This window comes from Chelmon rostratus, chromosome 21 (genome assembly GCF_017976325.1).
Source record: "Chelmon rostratus isolate fCheRos1 chromosome 21, fCheRos1.pri, whole genome shotgun sequence".
Lineage (NCBI taxonomy): Eukaryota > Metazoa > Chordata > Actinopteri > Chaetodontiformes > Chaetodontidae > Chelmon > Chelmon rostratus.
Window position 1 is genome coordinate 17824609 of NC_055678.1, and position 24807 is coordinate 17849415.

The 24807-nt window shown below is 43.8% G+C and overlaps 3 protein-coding genes across 5 annotated transcripts in view; all 3 read left to right on the forward strand.

The window, feature by feature from the left end:
• Positions 1-814: 814 nt before the first annotated feature.
• Positions 815-8720, forward strand: LOC121625126 (glucagon-like peptide 2 receptor). Its single transcript, XM_041963186.1, has 13 exons — positions 815-904; positions 2582-2672; positions 2750-2854; positions 3896-4017; positions 4164-4270; positions 5737-5893; positions 6002-6161; positions 6646-6706; positions 6801-6867; positions 7181-7269; positions 7629-7767; positions 7853-7894; positions 8352-8720. Exons 1-13 carry the CDS (start codon positions 815-817, stop codon positions 8718-8720), a joined length of 1599 nt encoding a protein of 532 aa, XP_041819120.1.
• Positions 8721-13866: 5146 nt separating this feature from the next.
• On the forward strand, positions 13867-17404 carry pts (6-pyruvoyltetrahydropterin synthase). The gene is made up of 6 exons (XM_041963078.1): positions 13867-13994; positions 14816-14895; positions 15023-15045; positions 15222-15278; positions 16533-16603; positions 16698-17404. The coding sequence occupies exons 1-6, from the start codon at positions 13903-13905 to the stop codon at positions 16819-16821; spliced, it is 447 nt and encodes a 148-aa protein (XP_041819012.1). The 5' UTR covers positions 13867-13902; the 3' UTR covers positions 16822-17404.
• Positions 17405-24521: 7117 nt separating this feature from the next.
• The window catches only part of LOC121624808 (putative uncharacterized protein MYH16), a 48346-nt gene continuing 48060 nt past the window's right edge, over positions 24522-24807 (forward strand). For 2 of the 3 annotated variants that reach the window (XM_041962718.1, XM_041962720.1), the window contains exon 1: positions 24533-24664. In XM_041962718.1, the coding sequence (XP_041818652.1) occupies positions 24581-24664 (84 nt within the window). In that variant the 5' untranslated portion in view covers positions 24533-24580. Of the gene's footprint in view, positions 24665-24807 lie in introns of all 3 variants that reach the window. The other variant, XM_041962721.1, reaches the window with a different exon arrangement.

Here is a 24807-nt window from a genome sequence, read left to right on the forward strand (position 1 = left end):
CTAAACAGAAGGGAGGGGTCAGCGCCTTCCCTCTCTGTCTACAGTACAGGTGGTTCACTGTTGCATGTATGCATGGATTAGGATTTTTTAATATATGTGCTTATGTCTAAGTGCGCATATGTGCTCTTAATGGCTGTTCATACATTACACCTAGCCAGTGTGCCCATTTGCTCCTGCGTGATCAATTTTCCTGGACAACAAAGTTAGCCCAGTCATGTAGCCGGCTCTCCCCGGGCCTTATCTTGATTGGTTAGGGGAGGACGGGGTGGGAGAGGCGATCTGTCGGTGAGGATCCACAGGCGCTCTCAGTTGGACAGATCCACCTCCTTCACAGCCAGAGAGGTCCTCAGATCGGAGGACTGGAACTGGAACTGCAGCCGAGGATTTCTTCACCTAGGATAACCCTCCAAATGAGAGCATCAGGAGGTAACTTTTTAGACAAGTCAAAGGGCAGTTCATTCAAAAAGCCATATAGTAGCTTGGATTCTTGGAAAATTGTTGGAAAAGAAAAAGAAGATTTTGAGCAACATCAGTGAAATTGCGGCAAACATCACAAACTGGAGAAGAGCGACTTCTATTCCCGCAAATCATCTTCCAAATTCATCCAGCAAACCCTGAATAAACCTTCCTGGAGCTGCCTGCGAGGAGATCAGCTGTATATGGTGTGGCAGGGCGAGGGGAGCAGCGCTGAGTGTACGTAGGGAGATAAAACGAGGATGAGTTAGGGGCCTTGCGAGTGCAGGGGCGAGGTATGAGGTGGGAAACCAGCTGAGAAACCAGAAACCAGCTGCTCTCAATGTAAACACGCAGCACCATGCCAACCCCGCTGCCAACCTGGCACAAGAGGACCACGGCAGGACACACATTCCTGCTCTTGCTCTTCCTTGTTATCTTCAACCACCAGGTAAATTATTACTTAACGGACACACACACACACACACATTGGGCCTTTCAGTTAACTTACATTCAAGTCAAAAAAAAGAGTTTCCCATCTGATTTACTGTTTGAGGCAACTCAACACGCCACGTATCTCATGACACACAGCAAAGACCTTGCCGACAGTTGATTGTGGAGAAATTAAAAATGCAGCATGTAGCCGATTCTTTTTATTTGAATTAGTCTTTTTTTTCCATTTGGAGTTTGGGCTGCCAGAGGTCCCACTGCTCATGTGCATGTTCTGCAGTATCCACTTCTGAAATCATTGAAAAGCACAGTTTAGTGACATGCTTGAAAAACAACTTGGTATCTGTTTTGAAGATCAAATGAGGGAGATGTTTTTCTCCAGGGATGAAGGAAAGAACTGAGAAACGCTTCAAATATAAGACAAATAAGATCACAGGGCACTTACAAGTTTTGTGCAAATTCACTTTCATCTTCGACATTATAATACAGTGAATTATCAAGGGAGCTGACTCTGCTGCTGGATTCGAAACGGGCTTATTCTCATTTATTCTCATGGGAGACAACAGAGAAGACGGGGAGACAGCATCTCTTGTCTTCCTTTCGCTGGGGATAGCGATCTGGACAGGGTCTCGACGAGGCGCGCCCCAGTGGATTGAAACGTCCTCCGTCAGCCGCCTCGCATGAGAAATCTTCGTGGCACAGGTGGCGGATAAGCCACAAGGTAGTCAAATGGACACAAAGAGGTTGCAGAGTTCAGCTGCTTTCTCACTGGGGTGTGAAGCTTGGGACTGTTCGGCCGAGATAGGGGAGCTGCTGTCCTCGTCCCTGGCACTGAATTATTGAATGGCAGAGACGGCAGCTGGGGTCTGCAGTTTGCTTCTCAAATAGAGGAAATGGCAATTTGTTTCACTAATGACAGCAAACAAAGGAAGAATCATTCCTGACTGAACATTAATTAATATGATAGCTGTCAAATACAATAACCTTTAGCCAGGGACACACCCACAGACAGTTTGCCTGCCGCAAACACAGTGTGGCACGCATGCAGAAAGCCATTGATAAGTTGCCTCTATCAATTACAAGATGACGCTCAGGTGAAAGTATCGCCACTGTAAGTGAAGGTGGTCCTTATTAAATACTCCCACCAAGTGGGTAAATACAAATACTGCAACATCCACTGCTCATCACGGCCATTCAGAGGCTGCAGATACAGTGAAATGAGTCTGGAGCAAATGCACTGAAAACAAAAATGCTAGAAAAGCGACTCCACAGAGAATTATCACCCGGCTCTGCAGTTTCCTCCAGCTCTGTGCAGCGTTTGAGCATCTTTCAGTTCATTGTTGTGGTTTCAAAGCCTGCAGCCTCACTGTTGATAGAGTTTTACCACTGTCATATCAAGCTGATTTTTCCAGGTTCCTACCTTGAACGTCCCCTCACACTGAGTCGAATGACCATATCTAATGCATAATAGGTCGCTGATGAACCAACAGAGAATTATGACCCAGCTCTGCAGCTCTACTTAGGATTCCCGTAGGATAACCAAGGAGTTTGGCTACCAAATTCCACTCTTCTCATTGTTTTTAGCGACAGGAGGCTGCTGCGTTCGCTGCAAAGCCTTTAATAAACCCACTGTAAACTACCAACAACAACTTCTCTCGCTTTTTAAATCATCCTGCAGGTAACGGGCTCAGTGCTCGAAAGCCTGATCGCGAAACGGACCGAATACTTTGAGAACTGCAACAGAACTCTCAGCGCACTCCCAGAAACTGGTGAGCCTCTGTTTTCTGACGTTAACTATCGGGATTGCTGTTGCCTTTGTGAAATCCTGATCATCCTTGTTTTACAGGAATCTACTGTAAAGGAACGTTTGACGTGTTCGTGTGTTGGCCCCACTCATCTCCTGGGAACGTGTCGGTCCCCTGTCCTTCTTACTTGCCATGGATCGGCGAGGGTAATGTCACGTTTAACCACCGCGCTTAAAAACTCAACAACTCATGTATGAGGACGTAGATTAGAAATACAGTAAATGTCATTGTAGTTTTGACCATATCACACAAACGGCCCCTTGTACAATTTAGACGTTCTTTGTCAATCCATTCATTTCAACTGACTTGATCACTGAGTGAATCACAAGACTCATCACAGGATGAGGCACAGCGCAGTTAAATGTTAAAACACTTAATTTTGCAGTCATGCTTTAAATGTGCTGCAGCAGTTTGCCGTTAGCCATGTCAGCTTCAGCTTAGAGAAGAACTTCCAGCTCTGAGGCATCAATTATCAATTCTCGAGCACTTTTCTCAGCAAAGCTCGCTCACCACGAGGTAAAAAATCGCAGCGATGACCTGGACACTGTCCATCCTTTTTGAATTTCTGTATCGCTTTCGCGTCTCTGGTCTGACTTAATAACCACGATTTGCTAATCCTCTTGTAACCTTGTCCTATTCCGTGCAATGAAGTAATTCTGCTTCTCAAGCCTCCAGACAACTTAATTGATGCCTCTGTTTTCAGCACTAAGTCCGAGAGTGATTCAGTGAGTTCAGCGCCATTTTAATTCACGGCTGTTCGAGTGCTATGGTTCAACAGACCCAGCTAGTGATCAGCTGCCATTGACGTGTTATTTTGTAACTTTCAGGAGCGTGTGCTCTTTTTTGCAACATAGCCTTTCAACATTTTGACAAGAAAGTCATATTTTCCTGTTTAGCATCAACATGTATCACTGCTAACTGATACAGGAGAGTTGCAGGGACATTATATCATATGACTCATTCAGTAAAGCCAAACTATGTGCTGTGCTGGCCGTCCCACCAAGAGATAGAAAAGGAGGCAAAAAGAATCGAATATTTGTAGAAGTGTGACAAAACCCATCCAATTTTGGGACATTTAATAATGTAAAGTAAGTAAAAAACTTACTGGCAAAAGTTAAGCTTATTGCAGCTTAAGTGCATTGAGGTAGGAAACCATGCATGCTACTGTGTCTTTCAATTACCTGCAGACGATTCCAGGAGGGCACACCGAGAGTGTTTGGAAGATGGGAGATGGCGACGGAGGGAGAATTCCTCCGATCCCTGGAGGGATGAGTCAGAGTGTAAGGAGGATCATTACTTCAAAGACGAGGTGAGTTACAGGCGGTTAAAGTTTCTGCTCCACCCGAGGGTTGGATGTGAAAACCAGGTCATTATTTGGTGATTCGTGGATTGTTTTCTTGACAGCTGTCCCAGACTGTCTCTCTCTGTGTTCTGTTCATTAATGTGTGTGTCCAGGAGGACGAAATGCATCGCCATACGGCCCTCAGGCTCATCTCCGTCATTGGCTATTCCCTGTCCCTGTCCTCCCTCACACTGGCCACTCTCCTGATGGGCATTTTGAGGTCAGTGGGTGGGGGTATAGAGGGGTTTCTGGTGGTCTTGCAGATGAATGTGTACAGTTTGTGTGAAGAATGGTCAGAAAAAGGATCATTTTGCTTCATTACGAGGTTGGTCTTATTTGCGCAGCTTTGGGCGTTATTGCTATCCGTAGCGATAACATCATACTCACCAAAGTAATAGCTGAGGTCTGAGAAAGCAACAAGAAAACCAGACCAGCCAACAAATACGAGCAGTCTGGTGATCAGACAGCTGTCCGTGTGGTAAATGGATGGCTTTTCCTTACACTAACCGGAAGAAGATGACTGTTTGTGGTTGGTCGCAGGGGGCTTTAAGCATTGTCGAGGTGAAGTTTGACAGCTTGGGGATTAGTGTTATCTCACAATCATGTTTGCATCGAAAGAACTGTTGTGTGTCCCACCATCTGAACACCAACTAAGTCCACAGGTGCATTAGATTGCATGTTTGAGAGGATCACCAGCACCATGTTGCTGCCCCCTGCTGGCCTGGAGTACAAATGCACAGATACTCACGTTAAGAAATGAAAACCCCCATACTGGCTCTAACATCATCCAAACCACTAAAACCTCAAGTGAGCACACCCAGGATGTTGAGAATGATCCTTCACTGCACAGGAAAACTATGGCAAGTACAGCAGGTCAAACTAGTCGACTGTAACCTGTGGGAAGAATCATTCACCTTTGTTTCCTCTTCCCAATAAATTTGCTAACCTGGAGTTTGGTTGAAATCCTGTCTGATTGTCTGACTGCTTGCCCCTACTTCTTTATAGTGATCTTAAGAATTAATTTGGTGAGTACCATGTTATTATTAGGATTGTGGCCAAAACTACTTACTGACCAAGACCCAGGTTTTAATAAACTGGAATTAACCCTTAACCCTTAACCACTTTTCCGCCCACCAACTGTGAAACAGTTGAATGTCGTGAAACCGTAGACGAATGGCATGAGATCCAACCAAACAGACATGCAAGCTTCAAAACAGAGGGTACATTTAAGTCTGTAAAAGGGGATAAAATGTGTGAGTACGTTTACAAGTACTGAAGTTACAAGAACTAAAGCCACCACCTGAAGTTACACTGACAGTTGAACACGTACTTGCCCTTCATTTTGGCCTTCACTTGTTATGATGCAGCCTCTATTAGTCATTCTCATAGACAATCAATAAGGCATGGGGCGGATTTACTGGCTTTAACTACGCTGATGATATGCGTGGTTTCACAGTAATGGATGGCCCACTAGGAAGAATGGGCATAAAGAGATATTTACAAGACCATGAGGATGAGCAGTCATTACAAACGACATTATAAAAACCAGGAAGCGTTTCCATGTAGTTGCATGTGTCTAGATCATCATTCATTCCCCTAATGTTATGACATATGCCCTCAGTAATGCTTTTACAGTTGCACAGGAATCAATGCCTTCCTCAAATTGCTCCTGTATCTGCTTACCAGGAAGCTCCACTGTACCAGGAACTACATCCACATGAATCTGTTTGTGTCGTTCATCCTGAGAGCCACGGCTGTCATTTCGAAGGAAATCATATTATACATCATGTATTCAAACCTACCCAAGGACGACCCTGGATGGAGCTCCTACTCAAGCTCTGCGGTATAGAAATAACTCCCATATTACCTGATACAGCAAAGCACCTGTGAATTTACAAAAGTGGGTTGAATCAGTCAAATTATTTGACTAATTTAACATTTTCCTCAACAGATAGTGTTTATGTGCAAATTCTCCAAAGTGTGCATGGAATACTTTGTGGCCTGTAACTACTTCTGGCTGTTGGTGGAGGCCATTTTCCTCCACACGCTGCTCTTCACAGCTGTGCTGACCAAGAGGCGACTGCTGAAGAAATACATGCTGCTAGGATGGGGTAAACTATGAGTGAATTGTGTGTGTGTGTGTTTATTCGTGCATGTCAGGGAGGATGATGGTGCAGCTTTTAAGGGACTCAGGCTTTCACAGTATATCTCTACAGTCATTGAAGGTGTTGGTGGGTAAATGCAATCATACATATTGGTTTGGTGCTTAATGAAGCTTCAATCCAACATCCCCACACACAGCTGAAGTGTTGTTCTTACATTTTGATGCAAGTAAAAAGTATTGAAGTTGGCCAGCAGACAGAAACTCATAAGTATATTTCACAAAGTGTACTCAACACATACTTCAAAATTAGAATTTGAGCAAAAGCATGGAATGTATGAAAATCTGAAAATGTGGCAAATTTTCAACTGAAGTTTGGCTACAACTGGCTAAAAGTAACATACAGATTATATTATGAATGATCTGAGTGATATCAACATAATGCACACATTTACAACGGCTCCGTTGACGGCAACATGTCGCTGCATCCTCAGGAACACCTGTCTTGTTTGTGACACCGTGGACTGTGGTCAAGATTTTATATGAAAACATGGGGTGAGTGTTTCATTACGTACTTCCATAATAAATACGTTGCATCAACTCAAATGTGCTTCATTGCTTGACTTTTTAAACTTCTTTTACTCCTAAGATGTTGGTCAATTGTGAACAGATGGTTCTGGTGGATCATACGGGGCCCGATCACCTTATCAGTGCTGGTAAGTGATGCTTCTGAACCAATCCTTGAAAGCCTTTCCAAGACAGTCGCTCAACCTGATGATCCCGTGAGCTCCAGATGCATCATGGTGCTCTCTGTGAGCCATCATGTCCATTTCATCCTGCGTTTAACGCTTCCTGCCTTGTGAGTGCATGTGATGTTGAAGCTGTTGTACACTGTAGCAGTCGGAGGCATGACGCATCACTAGTATCTCCATTACAGGAGCATTCTCAGAAATTTCATCTTGTCAGCTCCTAAGTCGGCAGTGTTTTTGGATGCATTTCCTTTAAGACTACACTGCATGTGTGTTGCAGGTCATTTTCTTCATATTCATCAAGATTCTGATGCTGCTGCTGTCCAAGCTGAAGGCAGATCAGGTGAAATTTACCGACTACAGATACAGGTATTTCCCCCTGCCTTTGCAATGTAACTGCTTCCAAATCCAAAGGTCAGGGAACATGTTTGACCTTGACTGCTGTTTCCTAAGTGGTGTCTTTAAACAGTACAGTAGATTCCTGGTTTAACATTTAAATGTTAATCACTCCCATGTTCAGCACAAATTCAAATGTCACCCCCATAAGCTCTGACCTCTTCACGCTTCCATAAATGTCACCACCGGAGGGAAGCTCATGCATAAATTTACAAACCTCTCCTTCCTCCTCTATTCTGTGCTTCGCTCTTGGAATCATGTGCCAGAGTAAATTTTACAACCCAGCAGTCTGTAATCACGCGCCACCGTATGTTTTCATGAACGCCCTTCAGCTTGGCCAGAGCGACACTGGTACTGATTCCCCTGCTGGGCATCCACGAAGTGGTCTTCACCGTGCTGATAGATGAATGTGTGGAGGGCAGCAGTCGCTACGCCCGCAACTTCATCAATCTCACCCTCAGCTCGTTTCAGGTAACACCTGGAATGTTCATTCCGTACCTGACACGAGTAATTTTGATCTGAATCCATTTTAACCATGAGTTATAATGTTTTTCAGGGGTTCTTGGTTGCAGTGCTGTACTGTTTTGCTAATGGAGAGGTATGTTTGCTGTACAATCATAATTCTTTATAACAGGAATTGGAAGCTTGGGAACAAGGTGAAGAAGTCATTTCTTGTTTTGTTCTCACTTGCTGCTTTGGGCCACCAATGTATATTTTTCATATTAACTGCGGTTCAAATAACTGTAATGTGATTGCATGAGTCATTGAGACAAATTCACCGAATTATCATCTAAAGCTGCAAGTTCCCCTCAGCTCCACTGAGCTTTTTACACTCTTTTTCCACTCATTGTTGTGGCTTCAGACCACAAAGTCCACTCCCATTGTCAAACAACAGACAGACAAAAGCAGCAAGCATTTAGCAGCTAGATATTTTAGTCAAGAGCTCGAGACCAAAGCAGAAATAAAAGGAGAGTAAATACAGATGCATACCTACAGTATGCACATCCACATGTGATGGTTTAAGTGGTGACATTTCTCTTTCTGCTGGATCTTAGGTCCAGACTGAGCTGAAGAAGCGCTGGCAGCTCTTCCTGTTCAACAACCACTTCCAGGTCAGGAGCTGTTTTCGCGGCGTTCCCCTCAAGCACCTGTGGAAGTGCACCCAAGGGCGCCGGCCGCAGTGCTCTCGGCAGAGCGACTCCTACGACGAGGGCGGCATCTCGGCCGCGCACCCCCACCTGCTTCAGGTGGCTGTGCGTGGGGGAGTTGGGGGGCTTGGACTGGGAGAGGTTAAAGGTCAGGGGTCGAAGGGGTGCGACACAACAGGGCTCGACTTCCTCACCAGGAAGAGCCTGTCCAGCAGCGATGGAGAGATAACGCTCGGGGAGACCATGGAGGAGATTCTGGAGGAGAGCGAGTTCTGATCCTCTGTGTCGGTGCTTTTATCACCACACACATGGGTGGCTGCATTCGCTGACAAACACATGACGAAGACTGACAGTCTTCCAACGATGGATTGCCAATTGGGCAAAAGTGCCCAGGGTCCGGACCTCCAGGTGCCCCAGGTGCACCAGGTTTATGTTGTGTCAGTTAGTTTGTGGTCATTTGATTAACTGCAAATTTGTAAGGAATTGAACCACTAAAATGCAACTTCAGCTAAGTTGGGTCTTGTGGCCCTGTCCTGTAGATGGGCCCTGTATTAAAATGTCAACCTTCATTATTGTTTGCATTGCGCTCTGAGGGTGTGTGTTCCCAAGTAAAGCTGCCTGAACCTAGCTGACGTACAGACAGACCTAAAGGACAGGTTACAGAGAGGCCCTGCAGAGGAGGCTGTGATGGAGGGCTAACACAGCCAGCTGTTTACTCCCCCGTGGGGACTGTACATACATTTCATTCCAAAGTCATCTCCCAGCTTGCCAGGCTCTTGCCAATCACAGGGGTGTTCCCAGTGTGAAATGGTCAGCGATGGCATGTTGAACTCCAACCTGCAATAGCCGATGAGAGCTGACAAAGAAGCGTCACCAGCCGCATGTTGTTGTTACTTACCTCCAGTTTGAGCTGCAAGCTGTTTAAGCAGTGTTGATTCTTCTCAACTGTGACTTCATTCACCTTTTTTTCTCTCATTGTATTGATGCAAAAGATGTATTTGTACCATCAACTCCTGCCTAAAAACTCAGAGGAGGGTTAGCAGTCAGCACAGTTTGCTATGGTTTGTCCTGCTTCCCGCCTCTCCAGTCCCCACCTGATCTCACCGTGTGTTCATCATCCCCGGAGTCTGGTTGTGAAATGGCCTCTGTCGGTCTGGGAGGATGTGTTTGGTCCCGGTGGGCCGTGTTCACAGGGAGGCTGCTGGGCCTGGGCCCCCTGACAGGTTAATCCACCCATGCATTCTTCCCGCTGTTGATGGATTTTCTGAAACATCATGCAGTTTAGCGAAGTGAACTCCAAACTGGGAATGCTGAGAATTCCAGTGATTCTCTGGGAATATAAGAGAGGTACAGAACATTTGGCCAGTGGGTCACTTCACGTGAAATCATCAGAATGTATTTTATAACTTTTTGTCCACATGAACTGTTTGATCATAGACCTGTCTGATTATTGAGACAAGGGAAGGAATCAAATGCACACTACAGATTAAAGAAGAGATTAAAGTTTAAAACAGAAAGTTACAGCATTTTCTCTCTAAAGCGTTTCTTTTTGCAACAATCCAGGACAACCATCCATAAAGGCCTTATTCAAAAGTTTTCTTTGATGAGTTAAAGCATAAACATACAATGATTTATATACAATTACAGGCACATAATGTTCACTTTGTGCATGTGTACGTGCAGTACAAATAGGCTGACTAAACCTCACAGTGATTCTCATACTAAACAAATGCAACAGCAGTGTAAAGCATTTTTCACCTTTTTATTTACCATGTAAAATATAACATCTTACTATGTCAGGCCATTCATAAATATCCATTTGACTCAACATCTGGATTGAATTGTGCATATAAATACAATGTATTTGTGGTCTGAATGTGAATAATGCAAAGGCTCTATGTGCAGCAAGTTTTACAGGCTTTTCATGTTTTCTATTCTCCTGAAGCTTGAAGTGTATCGACAGCATTGTTGTACAGTTAAAACCATCAAACTATTTGTACATGTAGTCTTACAACAATGTATGTGCACATATTAAACAGTTAAACAGGACTGTCTCCTTATCTCCTTGTGTTCCTCCTACTTTATATGGACCTGACAGACCAACAGCAGATAAACTTTCCATACAGGTTTATTATACCCACTGGCCGCCGGATGAAATGGCTTTAAAAGCCCTAACAAAAGCTTTATTCCAGGTAGGGATCTAACGAGTCCTGCTGGATCTCTACAACGCAATTTTGAAAAATAACATCCTAATAATGTACTATTGCAAATAACTATAGATTCCCCACCAGAGTGGAGGCAAACTGGATTTTCTGGAGTCTGAATGCTGTCTGGGTGACAGTTTCATGTCTGCTCCACCTCTGCTGCTTGGTGTGATTGGATGTGCTTTGTTCTGACACTCCCTGGTGTACATGTCCGCGTCACTGCAGTAAGGTGAAAAGGTAAATTACTAAACTAGATTTTCAGGAATCATTCAGTTTCTCTTTAATAAGAAGTCTCTGCTTCACCAAAGCTGAATACCATTTTATAAACACAGTTTAAAAAAAAAAAAAAAAAAAAACCTTAGAGCTTAAAACAGCTCTTGTTTTGAAGTTTGGGTTAGGGGGGTATGAATAGTAAACCTTATACTCAACAGGAAAATCACTGTGACTAAATCTCATGATTTTTACAAAAGGCACAGCCACTCCTCACAATACTGAAATGAACTAACTCATCAATTTTACCATAATTCTGCTCAACAATGTCATTAACAATTTTCAATTGTTTTTAATGAATAATAATGCTTTTAAACACTAATTGAATAAAAAAAACATCCAATTACTTTGCTCTGGCGAGTGCAAACAGCGATGCTAAAGTTTTTTTAGCTGTAAGGACATATAGGAGTGCTGAAAATTGCTAATAACATTATTAATCAGAACAATAGTCTGTACAGCCCTGATGAAAACTGTCTGGCTCAGTAGGGTAAAAACATCCTGGATGAACAAAAGTTTTACAATCGGGGAGGAACAGAGCAGTGACACATGACCCTCCTGTTCCCCCCTCTGCACACAACTGTCTGCTCACACCGACCTGCAGGGGGCACTACAGCAACATTTTGCATTTAGGCTGACAATTTGTAGCTTTTGAACCACTGGATAGAAAAAAATGGAAAGACTGAAAAAAAAATAACTGCCCAGTTTTTTTGTTTTTGTATTTTTGCTATATTTCTGGATATATTTCTCTGTTTTCTCTACCTTTTCCATCTCATTTGACTCTTCCTGCTTGTGTAAATGTTTGAATCGCAGTAAAAAAAAGCACATGCCTCTAGCCACCAATAAATACATTTAATATGCCTGCAAACTCGAGATAACTGATATTTTATCGTAGTAGATCCGGTTCTTAATCACATTGCTCCCGGCACAAAATCCAATTTGTACCAAATTTCATACAGTGCTGCTTCAACAGCTAGACGGCAGGCAGTAGTGTTAGCAGCAGGTTCCCCTTGCAGCAACATTTTCTGCAGTTTTTCCAATCATGGTGATTGATGGCGCTCAATGAACAACCCCCTGCTTTGCTATAAAAGCTGAGTTACCTTCAGTTTGCCTGGAGCATTGCTCTCCTCACACACACACACACACACACACAGCACTGAAAGCAGCCGTTGCAAATCACACCATAAACAGGCAGCGCAGATACATCTGATGACATGGCTTCCAGTTCATTCAAGCATGCTAACATGCTCACAATCGCACTGTTAGCATGCTCATGTGGCCACTCGTGTTGGAAAGTTTGGGTGGTCGGTAAGGCAAGGAAAGCGCCATTGAAAAGCAGCCCATGTACTTACCGTTGTTGGTATTTGCATTAGCTCACATGCTAACATTCGCTAATTGGCAATAAACACACAGCACAGCTGAGGCTGAAGGGGAATGTCATTAGTTTTGCAGGTAGTCGCTCATAAACCAAAGCACTGGAAAACACTTTGTCTTTATGATGGTGCTACATGGAAACTGAGGGGATCAGTTCATCCTGAGGGGGACATGAAGAACAGTCTACGCAATATTTGTCTATATATTTCAAGGTAGGCCAAAGTGGTTTTCATCCCCAGAGCCATGGCTTGATTTATAGTCAGGGAACTTGGAAAACCATCAGCTACTGAACAGAATAGTAAATGACTTATTATGCCTCGTCTCAAGTGGCTCTTTAACTCCGCCTCTGCAGGTTGTAATAAAATATTACAGGTTTTTTTGTTTCTTTGATCTACCAGGAGAAGGTCAGGAGCAGCGCCGTTAAAGTCAAACACTCCACAAGTCAGTTCAAGCTCTTTCTTGCACATAAAGGTGGCTAGAAGTTATTTTAGCTCCCTTAATGGGCCGCCTTTTCTACCCTCCACCATCCATCATTTGACTTCCTGCGTGCTTTTTTCTTCCTCGGCTGTCCTCTTAACATCTTCAGAATGTCTGTATCCAGATGTTTTATGAACTGAGCATCCGCGTGCTGCAGCAATGAGCAGAGACTGCGGTGCCTTATTTACCCAGCGTGGATTAGATCGAGCAGACCGCACTGGGGGATTAGACGTACTAATTAATCGCACACCTTTAGCTGACATGGCTGGAAAGCTGCTTGATGCAAACACACTCACAAAAACATGTTTCGTGCAGTATCACCGCAGAGAGTGAAGCCCTGGAGGATAGGCCTAATATGACACTCACACTTCACAATGAAGCAGATTTTTTTAATATAGTTTCTAAGCTTTGGGTCACCCTTTTAAGGTTTTATTCTAAAGATGTGCTGCTCCCAGCGTGCCAGATTAACAGACGGATAACAGCATCTGAACGTATAAGCTCACTCACTGTACTGAATCAGCACAAATGAGGCAGATGAGCCGAGAGTTTCAGGCTTTGTCCTCAGCGGTGTGTCGTTTCAGGACTAAACAATATGAAAGTGGAGCAGAGACACTGATGCAGACAGGCCACAGTCAGGAGCCGGAGTCTCACACCGTGAACTGCACCACTAATACCTGACACAGTGAAGTCTCCTCAGATTTAATTATTACAGCAACTCCTATTTACACATCGTGGTGCTTTTACCACTGAAGCTGTATTAAACAAACTCAGAATATCCCAAATGGCATTTTAAATGCAGGGATTTTGTCATCCACACGTTTTCATCTAACACCATAGAGCTGATTATGTTTTGAAGCACTGGTGCAGCAGAACAATAAAGAATATAAGCAATGCTGCTGTCTATGAGAAAGCAACGCATTTAGTTTTGTATGAAGCTGGCTCTTTGCTGTTATACCTCAATCCGCTTTGTCACGCGTGTTTCTGGGACATGTGAGTCGCAGCTCCTTTACGCCCTGATTTGAGCCAATGGCAGGCGGCGTGAGTCACGGGGGCTGGAGCTCGCAGAGGACTGCTTCATGCCTGCTCTTTCCGGCCTCTCAGCACGGCTTTCCCCGTCCTCCTCTCGGGTAGCGACCATGGCCGGATCCTCTGGCAGCGGCGGCGCAGCGGAGCGGGTCGGATACATCAGCCGGGTGCAGAGCTTCAGCGCCTGCCACCGACTCCACAGGTACCCCGTCACCCGCCGCGTAATACACAGCCTCTGTTTACTGAGCCTGCCCGCATCAGCTGATACTGGTCGATGCCGACAGAAGCTGAGAGCAGTGTCGTAGGGTTTGCATGTTATAATCAGCTGGAGCAGTTTTTTATAAGAGTGAAAGATGGTGGATATTCGACAGATACTCGCGCTGCCGAGCGCCACGGAAGACACGACGCATCCGATCATTTAGAGGGATTTACATTTTAAACGACTAAAACCTGTTGCAGTAGCAGCAGTCCCCGTGGGATTTGTAGTTTATTTGATATTCAATGAGCCGAGTCGTTGTGCGAGCGCTGGTGCTGCCTTCAGGTGCTGCCTTTAAAAAAATATATATCCGAATGGCCCATATGAATTCACATTCTCTGTATCAGCGAGTACACAAACCGTAAAGATGTAGAACAAACACAAAGTTACATACAAACCAATAATTGTTGTGTGCATAAAGTTTTTAAAAAAGACGCTTTTTGTAACAACCACGTGTACAGAGGAAATAGCAAAATGACAAAGCTACAATAGGAAAATAAACCAATAATTATCCTATATTGCTACATCCTAGACTGTTAATGTTATATGTTATATCCTATTATATGTATTGCATTTTCTTTCTATGTGATTATTGCAATTTACATCTTGTACACTTCCAAACATGCGTGTACGAGGTGTACGTGAAGGCAGCATGTGTCAATAAACCCTGGGCACACTGCTCTTGTTTGACTTGACAAACACGGTTGAAAACAAAGAGACAGTGCTGCAGGTTTTGATAAATGCAAACTTCCTCGACTTCTTTCCAGCATTCACTTGAGTGATGAGGAGAACAAGCGAGTTTATGGGAAGTGCAACAATCCCAATGGCCACGGACACAACTACAAAGGTTAGTCTCGCTCTTTCATTCACCCCACATAACATGTACTACATGTACATAACATGTAGTGTGAAACACTGCACAGCTGTGAGTTCACTGTCTCCCATTCATTCAATGCTCCCTTTTCTGTCCACAGTGGAGGTGACAGTGCGTGGAAAGGTGAGTGTCTGTCTTAGTGTGTTCTTGAGTATGAGGTCACTGATATCTGGACTTGTTGTTTTGCTCTTTGGCACATCTTTTAAAAAAAAAAACCAAAAAAAAAACAAGCTTTGCTTTGACTCGTTATCTGCAGAGCGCTGTCATGTTGTGAAGTGTGTGTGTGTGTCCGTCCACAGATTGACCATCTCACTGGCATGGTCATGAACTTGACAGACTTGAAGAGGTGCATTGAGGTGAGATCATCTCAACAACACTGTTTTCTGTGGGTTTTTTTTTTTATCCAGGTGCTTCAGGCATAAAATTAAATGGGTCCTTAATCTGCTTAATGAGCACTTTTCTCTGAATACTTTGAGTCCATGTGAACTTTTACTTCTGTAGTGAAGTACTTTGACTTGTAACAGTATTTTTACACTGTGGTATTACCTCTTTTTCCCAAAGCTCTGAGTACTTCTTCCACCACTGCCTGGAGGTCATATGAAAAAAATAAAATGTATATTATATATAACATTATATATATACACACACACACACACACACACAACAATCATAACATCATGTGGCGTGCTTGTTTTCGGTCTAGCAGGGTCAGTATATGAGATATTGTCGTATTTTTGTCACATGCCAAATATCTTTGTACCGTACGACTCCTGTCGGGCCCCATAGAACGCACACCGGTGTGTTTGTGCAGAGGTTAGGCCGGTTGTATTAACATCTGTCTGTCCACAGGGAGCGATGACATTTATAATGTGAAGTACAAACTGTCTCCTGGACACCAGTGAGTTAGTGTGGCTTGTGAAATCTGGACTAATCATTCTGTCACGCTCGAGACTGCTGCATGGATCAGTATTTGCTCGTCTCTTATCGTAGACTTGTGGTGCCTGGCCTCACAGCTCCTCTGCAAGAAGTGTGCTACTGTCCTGTTCCAGGCTACACATTTTATTCACCGCTGGACATTAATAGTAAAAATGCATCAGTGTGTGGATGCTTGGCTGAGATTTATCACCTCAGGTTACAACTGTAAATGGCAGAGTCCGTATTTTTGGCATGCACATGAATATATGGGTATACTGCAAGCTGTAATCTTAGTGAAAAGCACAACATTGCACAACTTTTTAAGTAAGGGGCTGCAAGCGTGCCTGTTGCTATTTGTCGATGTGGGGGCGCTGGGCCTGCTGCTGTCAGCTAGGCCTCATGAGAAGTGTAGCATGATCATATTAGGAGAGTTGTTTGTCAGTGTTGACAATGCCTGTTTGACACTGAGAAGCTTTGTCTCTGAAAGGCCTTCGTCCTCTGTGCAGGCTGTTAAACATTATTCCGTCATCTAACTATTTTTCCTTCACTTGGAAAAATGCTGTGTTTGTGCAACTTTTTTCTATCACATCAGCTCACATGTCAGATTCCTTATACACCTGCTGGACTAATGCAGGCATTATTGAGCAACTCTGCACTGACAGATGAAACGACTGATTGATTGATTCCTCCTGCAGGACGTCATCATGACTCCTCTGGACCATAAAAACCTGGATAAGGACGTCCCATACTTTGCCGACGTCGTCAGGTGAGCATTCTTGTATTCGCGGCACTTTCCGCACGTTGTATGAACATTTTTTTTTTACTCCGATTACTTCTCCATTTCTTCTCCGGCCCATTAGCACAACTGAGAATGTGGCTGTTTATATCTGGGACAACATGGCGAAGGTGCTCCCGCCCAACCTGCTGTACGAGATTAAGATCCACGAGACTGATAAGAACATTGTTACATATCGAGGAGAGTAGACTTCTGAGTGCTGATAGAATGAGATGTTTTATGTGGCAGTCCTGGATATGCACAAGTGCCATTAATTGCTGTTAATTTAATTTCGCTGTTTGCCCACTGATGACTGCAGGCTCTGGTTAGTCAGACTGACACAGCATTATGAACGCTGATCGGTGATATTTTGGGGTTTATATTGTTATATTTGTACTTCATAGACCAAAGATTTTGTAGCGAATTCAAATGTCCTGTATTCTTGTAAAGGTGGAACATTATTTACATCAGTTACTCTCAATAAACAAAGCTCTGTCCAGTTGCAAACAATACTTACAGTTGTATCATTTTTATTTTCAAAGGCCTTAAGAAATTAAAAGACAAAACCTTTTCTTATGTTTAAATTGATGCACTTTGTTTTGCAGCACACATCTGCTTTTTCTGCTTCTCCTCATGACCCCTCAAATGATCGACAAGCATCATCTCAACCCTGCATGTTTGAATCGATGTTTACACTCAGACCACCAAACACGTTGTCAGCTGGAAGAATAGTGACATCTAGTGGTACAAAATTAAATCTGACTGACTGTCGCAGTTTTGCCAGTGCTGTGATCAAACTGTCTCTTGTAAAATAAAAGATGTTTTTTGAAAAGGAGTGAATTAATTGTTTGTCGAATGGTCTGATTGGTGGTTTTGTGTCAGATCATGTACATGACCCATGAGATATTCTGACTTTTTCCTACTGTTCCCATGATGCAACACAATGGCATCATTTGTCAGACTTAATACCCTCCAAACTTAAGCCGCAACATCATCAGGGTGATTTTAAACTTTGGAAGCTCAGTTTTACTAAATTTGTATATTTGTATATCATATGTTCTTAAATAAAAGGTTCTCAATGGTGTGGAGGGATGACGGGGAAAGGTCTGGCCGCCGCTGCCGCTCCATCCTCCAGCCTGGTTTGTCCCTCAGCTACAGCAGAGTTTGGTGACATGGCTTGCTAGAATCTAGATACAGCAGTAATACTTTTAACCCCATGCCGGTCCAGTAGTATCAGCAGCTTATCCACATCAGACACAAAGTACACTGAAAGCTGTTCTTTAACCCTTTGAAGTACATGCATGGTTTGGTTGATTTAAAGGTAGCATTCTGAACTTTAATCTCCAGCAGTCAGAATCAATATAAGTGCTGCTGGAATTGAGTGATAGAAGTTTAAACACACACTAGTAGACAGGGTGTCTGCAAATGGAGGCTTGCAGATGATTAGATCTATGCCCTGTGAGCTGGAAAACACAGAGGGACCACAGCATGGAGCCTTACCTAAGTCCAAATTCAATAAAAACTGATGACAGTACCACAGAAACTGAACTTTTTCTCTAATAGTATATCTAGGCATCCTCCAAAAAAGGCTATTTACTACAACCCACTGAAGTGGTAGTCAGTGTTTTCAGAATTTCACTGGCTGTTCGAGGCTTCAGTCATTTGCAAAGTTACTGTTGTAGTGACATTGCCACAGAGGCCCTATTCAGCACTGAAAACACATGTCGACACACTTTATATTCATATTGAAATTCTACTTGTTTGTCAGTCTGTTTTGGGAGTTTTTAAGAAACCAGAGGAAATGCGTGCAGAGCACAATCCAAGAAAATGACAGCGGCAAGATGATTTGCACTGGAGAGCAGCAGCATGACCAAACAGGCTACCTGTCTCTTTTCATAAACTAAAGTTTGTTAGGTTTGATCATTTGTTGCTCCTTAGCTGACACTCTGTAAATGTTTTCAGGGACATGTGAGGCAACAGTAAACATGTCGTCCCCAGTAATGATGAATCCCCTTCTAGGCCAGCCACGAACAAATATGTCACCTTGATTTAAGGTGTAATTGCAGTTTTCCCCTGGGCCTCTCAGTTCCATTTAGTAATTCTGGAATGGAGCCATGAGATGCATGAGTCTCAAAATGTCAACAAAATGTAACATGTAAGCAAATGCTGCGGCAGTGTGACAGGCATCCCCCCCCCCCCCCCCCCGCACTGTCATCAAACCTGGCTGAGAGCAGAGTGTAGATAGAGTTTGTAACGGACGGATACACAGACCGGAGCTGATCCAGGGTTCTGTTTGTTCTGTTGCTTTACGAAAAGGCAACAAGGTGTATCCGGTACACACTGAAATCAAAACAATCAACCCATAATGAAGATTGATGTAGCAGGTTTCCATTGCTGTGCTGTTTTTCATGCCATGCCAAATTTTCTATTCTATGCCTGTGTGTGTGTGTGTGTGTGTGTATGTATATGTATGTGTGTGTGTATACACTGGTCAGAGATGAGACATACATAAATACAATATATAAGGCTGTGTAAGGCTGAATGACAGCGTTAATATGGTGTGTAAAATAACAGTAACTTGAGATGAAGGAAAAAATTAGAAATGAAGATCAAAGAAAAAATAAATTTCATTTCTAAATAAACGGAAAATATGTAAGAAATAAGAACTAAAATTACCCAGCTATCATTAACATCACCATGTTAACACTGGATGTTGCAGGAGCACATGATAAGACAAGGCTTCCTGGTTGGAGTTACACTAATACGAAGTGGCCACTAGATGGTGCTGTTCTCCAGGTAATTCATGCTATCTGGGCTTTGCAGTTTACTCCCCCAGATTCATCACCTCAGCAGCCTCTTCCTCAAAGTTAGCCAACCTGAACTCACATTTGTAAGACAATCACACAATTTACTTTTTTTATCCTCCTGTAGTGCCTAAGGATTTCAAAAGCACCGTGACAAAGACTGATCAGTGTCTGCACCCACTAAAAGCACTTATTTCCACCAGGAACAGCAATAGTGTTTTGCTGGCATATAAAATGTCTGCAGCATGAATGGTAACACGTTTTGATTTCGAATTTTGCGTATGATACGATCAAACACTTAAAAACAGCTGCTAAATGTAACTTCAGGCGATATTATTTTGTCTGATGTATTGTCTATGATTAGCCACTAGAGGGTGATATATCCACTTCAAGGAAGACCCTGCATTGCTTTTGGGATTCAGCCATGATTGACAAACCTGTATCTACAAATGACCTCAGATTTCCGTGTTGAGTGGAGTTAATGAGGTCAGATAAGCAGTTTCTTATGTAGCAGCACTGACCGAACGGAGAGGGTTACATTCTTTATCAACAGAAATGTGCTCCTCTAGAGATGTGTCTGTCATTTTCCACATGTCCCAGCAGCCTCCACACATACAGTACATGTTCCATCCTTTAGAAAGAGATCCATATGATTTATGGAGATCAGTCTCGGTGTTCTGTAATGCTGGTGCAGAGCAGCCAGTAGTAGCAGGCAGGTGCTTTGTCTTCCAGACATAGGATAACATAATGCAATCTGATTCATTACCCAGGGTCCAGCAAAGCAGACGTGTAACTCTACTGCCGTCTCCGAGGGGTTTGAAAAACTCCAGTGACAAATCACAATGTAAACAGAACTTATCGTGGAGTGTATGATGCATTGGAAGTTGTGTTATTATTGATACGCTGGCACAGGCCATTTCTCAGCCTTACAATAATATGAAATTCCCTTCAGCGTTCCAGCGTTGCATATTTTTCCACCTCCACTCAATCTTTACTGAAGACCCAGTGATAGTTCAACATTTGTAAAAACAGATGAGATGATAGATACCACTTCTATCTGTCCAGTGAATATGAAGCTGCAGCAAGCAGTCGATTAGCTTAGCTGAGCGTAAAGACTGAGAGTCTGCAGCCGTGCTTGCAGCTCTGCGTGGCTGCTCACAGTGACAACGCCAGCGTCCTGTTGTTTTAGGAGGTATAATGTGTACGATGTCCACCATCTCAGTTTAGCATGTTGGCATGCTAACATTTGCTACTTGATGACATGATGACATGCAAAGTACAGCTGAGGCAGGTGGGAAAGCCACCAGATTCCACACTTTGAGGTGGTGGTAGATCAATTTTGTTTCCGTCTAGACAGACCCAGGTTAGCTGAAAGCTAAGATAGCTTTATATTTCACAGATACAGTGTTATTGACCTTCTCCCAGCAAGACCGCACATAAGAATATTTCCCAAAATGTCAGCCTATTGCTTAACCACTCCATTAGAGATCTGCCTCCTTGCTCGACAGGGTGTCGCATGATCCCTTTAATGCCTTCGTGAACTTAGACCACTACATGTGTGCATTGTCACTGGATCCACATGCATTGCCTGATAAGAAGGGGGCCCCCCCTTTTTTTTTCTGCCAAAGTTGTAATCTTTATGTCAAGATTCTGCTGCCAACTCAAACCTTTAATTAATCAAATTCCACAAACATGTGTCATGCACAGGCAGACAACCTTCACGAACAAGCCGGAGCAGGACAAAAAGAGGAGAGATGCCCCCTCATGACGCTGATTCCAGACCCAAATCAGCCTCTCTCTTCCTCGCCCTTTCTTCCGACTGCAGTGACGGTTAGCTGATCCCAGATCTGCGCCCAGACACAGCCATGCAGACAGGCTTCTTAGTGCAGTGGGTAGATACAAAACAAATCAAACTCTATAATTACGCTCTGATAGAAGGCAGCTGGATTACTGCAATTAACAGGTAAAAGCCAGTGGTTATCCTGCTGCTTCATGGAAAAGTATTTTTCACCTCATCATCCTGAATTAAATCTGCTTTTATGTTCTGACAGGAGCAACTCTATGCTTTACTGTTAAGTGTATTTAGCCCATAGCAAGGCAGGTGGGTCAGATTAAATCCCATTATTTGTCTTGGCAAACATAACCACAGATCGAACCGTGCCTCAAACACAAAGGCTGCTCTCTGTTTGCTTTAAGTAAGAGTCCGCGGATTACAGTGTTTCCAGGTTGTGGTGGTGGTTTCGCAGCGGTTTTCATCAGTGGCTGTCTGAATGGCTCTGGAACTACCACCCTTCCTACAGCTGTAGGTGGCTTTCTCTGACACACGACACCCCGCTAGAGTAAATCCCTACCAAAGATGAGCTGCGTTGAAAAAAGCTGGATGCAACGCTGCAATGAGTGTTCATCTACAGCCATGTTTCTAGTCTCTAACTCTGCGTGTGTCCTCTGTCTGCTGCTGGAGCATGTGGCTTTTTTCAGATATATTGACATATTGTTGCAGTGAACACGCCAGCAAAGCAGTTGCCAGCAGACACGGAGCAACATTAGCAATCGTTTGGAGCCTCTCCTGTAAAGGTACTATGCAGGAACTGTTGGTTAGGGTTTGCAAACACATCATTTAACATTCATTCTGTTATTGGCCGGGTGCTGCACACCCAAAAATAGAGGCAGAGGGCAGGGTCTCTGCAGATGAATGCACCGCCACACACTTCTACTGGGTCATAAGTGATGACTGATAAGGAATTACTGTTGTATGAGTCTACACATTGTTTGTAGGAAAATTCAGAGCAGTGTATCTTTAAGCTCTGTTTTGGTCTCCACCAACTCCAGCGAAGAATTTATCAAAACGCGTTCAGTGAAAACAGCTGCCTGCTGCTCAGGCCAAAAAGCTGAGGGGACTCCTCAGCCCGAGGCGAGCTGCACAATTGAATGGAAACTCTGTGCAGATTTGTCACGATGAGTGACCACTTTGAGCTTATACACGGGCATTTGATCCTTCGCTAATATAAAAAGTGTGTAAGTGCTGCTTTAAATAGAAGGTGGGAGCCTTCAGACACCAGAGGTGACGAAGCAGAGTGTGACAGAAGCATCTTAAAAGCACAGGAAATGCTCAAATATGGCGTATTTTTTCTGTCCTTTCTAATGTAACTGTGAAACTAAACAGAAATTTAATATGACCTGCAGTGGCGTGGCACAGCTTGGTGAGACTTCATACTGTATATACACGTAAAGAATAAATTGACTTTGACATACAGTATGTTTTTTCATGAGCATGAGGTCAAATTCTTGAGCTCTGCACACATGCTGACATCCGCTCGACTTGGCGCTTTGTGAAACACGGGCCAGAAGCCGACTGTCATCTGATCCCCTGTCAGACAATAAGCCTGTAAAAATCCCAAGTTTCCACTGCCAGCCTGATTAAAAACTTAAACGACCTGCTCCCTTCATATCCCTGAGATCAAACGAGATGAATTACCCTCTGCTGTCACTTTTCCTCCGTTGCGAGGTAAACATATCATGTTGAGCATGACTTGGCCCCGCCTGCGGCCGGCGGACGCCACGGATCCTCAGTGAGGAGACTGCTGACTGACACATTGGCACATGCAGGCAGATAAGCAGGGTGGGAAGGGTTAAGAATTAGGGGCTGCCCATTATTTGATGAATCCTTTCTGAGACCTGCTAATTCCACATGAATAATCTGATGTCACAGGCTCCAACAGACTACTGCCTCAGCAGAGTCGGCCTTTTTGTGTAACCTGCCCTTTTGTTGATGCCGTCGAGCTCTTTGACTCCTCACGACCGCTGCAGTCACTGAAACGCACCAAACCCTTAAGAACAAGATGTTTTCTCTTTTCATGGAGGGAACTTGAATGGTTTGCGTTTTAAAGCAGTTTTACGTGTCAGTTGTCATCTTCTCTTACATCTTTAATCTCGCACTTAAGAAAAAAGATGTCCGCTGCTGCTTATATGTGTATCTAACAAAGAGGACTTTCCTTAGAAAATAAGGCTTTTATCCACACTAGAAATCTCTCTCTGACCCCTTTTTTTCCTTACAACACAGATGAAAACAGTCTATGTAAGAGACAAAAAAACCTGTCTGCAGAAGCGTCATTTATCTCAGTTGGAGTGCAGTGACCTTCTTTACCTCTGCCTTGTTTCAGGCTACAGTCACTGGTTTTCAGACCTCAAGCTATTTGTTCTGGAAAGAAGCTAAAGTGATTCCTAGTTATTCAAAAATGTTTTAATTTTCTGAACCTCACAAATTCATTGACAGCAATAAGCCCAAACAAAGTCTGGGCGATGGCAGCTAGCTTCTTATTTCATCTAGCTTCATTTTGCTGATACGTGGCTGCTGTATGTACTGGCCTTTAAGGAAAATTCTGAATGCAGGACTTTTTATACTGTAAAAACTACAGGATGAGCTGTTTCCACCTGAGAAAAATACATGAATCCTGATTTTTTTTGTTTGCTACGATTTTCTATGATTAAATGTTTTCCCTTGTGCAACATTTTGAAAAAAAGCAAACACAAGGTCCTATTTTTTGATCAAAACGTTGTATTTTGGTCTAACTACCGATAGAAAGCAGGCGAGCTGTCAGCGTTCATGCACACTGACACTGACTTTGGTGATTTAGGTGTGTTCGACATATTTTGGTTGCAAATTAGCTCACCTTGGAGCTCTTTCTCTGCACAGGAATGCGCTTTTTTTTAAGGTGAGGTGTGGATGTGTGTGTGTGTGTGTGTGTGTGTGTGTGTGTGTTGGTGGGGGTTGCGTATTGTTGCGCTGGAGGCTGACAGTCTGTCTCGCAGTGTTGCGCTACTGTCAGAAGGTGGTGTGGCTTTAGGCAGGAGCGAGGAGAGGTGTGTGTATGCATGTGTGTCTGTGAAGGTGTGTATGTGTGTGTGTGTGGGATTGGAGGGGGGACTGTTCAAGCTCGTTGGTGCTTTTTTGTTTTTTTGCTCGTCGCCTCCCTCCCTCCCTCCCTCCTGCTCCTCTCAGGGTCAGGTAGCAGGCGTAACACACGCTCACACACACTTACACACCCTCTCTCTCTCTCCCACACACACACACTCCCACAGGCTCAAGAGAACGCACGCACATGCTCCACTTCCTCCCCAGAGCCCGCTCGGGTGAAGACAGCATGGGCAGCTGCGAGCTGTGAGGATGGAGAAGAGAGTGTGTGTGATCCAGACTGACTTCCACCAGTACAGACCCGCCATCGCTCTGCACAGCAGATCCCTGGCACATGTAAGCAGCCTGCCTCTCCTCCTCCGACACTCTGTTTCTCCCTCTTTGTTCTCGTCCCTCACTCCTTCTCTTCTCCCTGTTCCATCTTCATGCTTTAGGTTCTTCCTGAGCTCCTCAGCATGTTGCAGGGCTCCTCCTCGCTG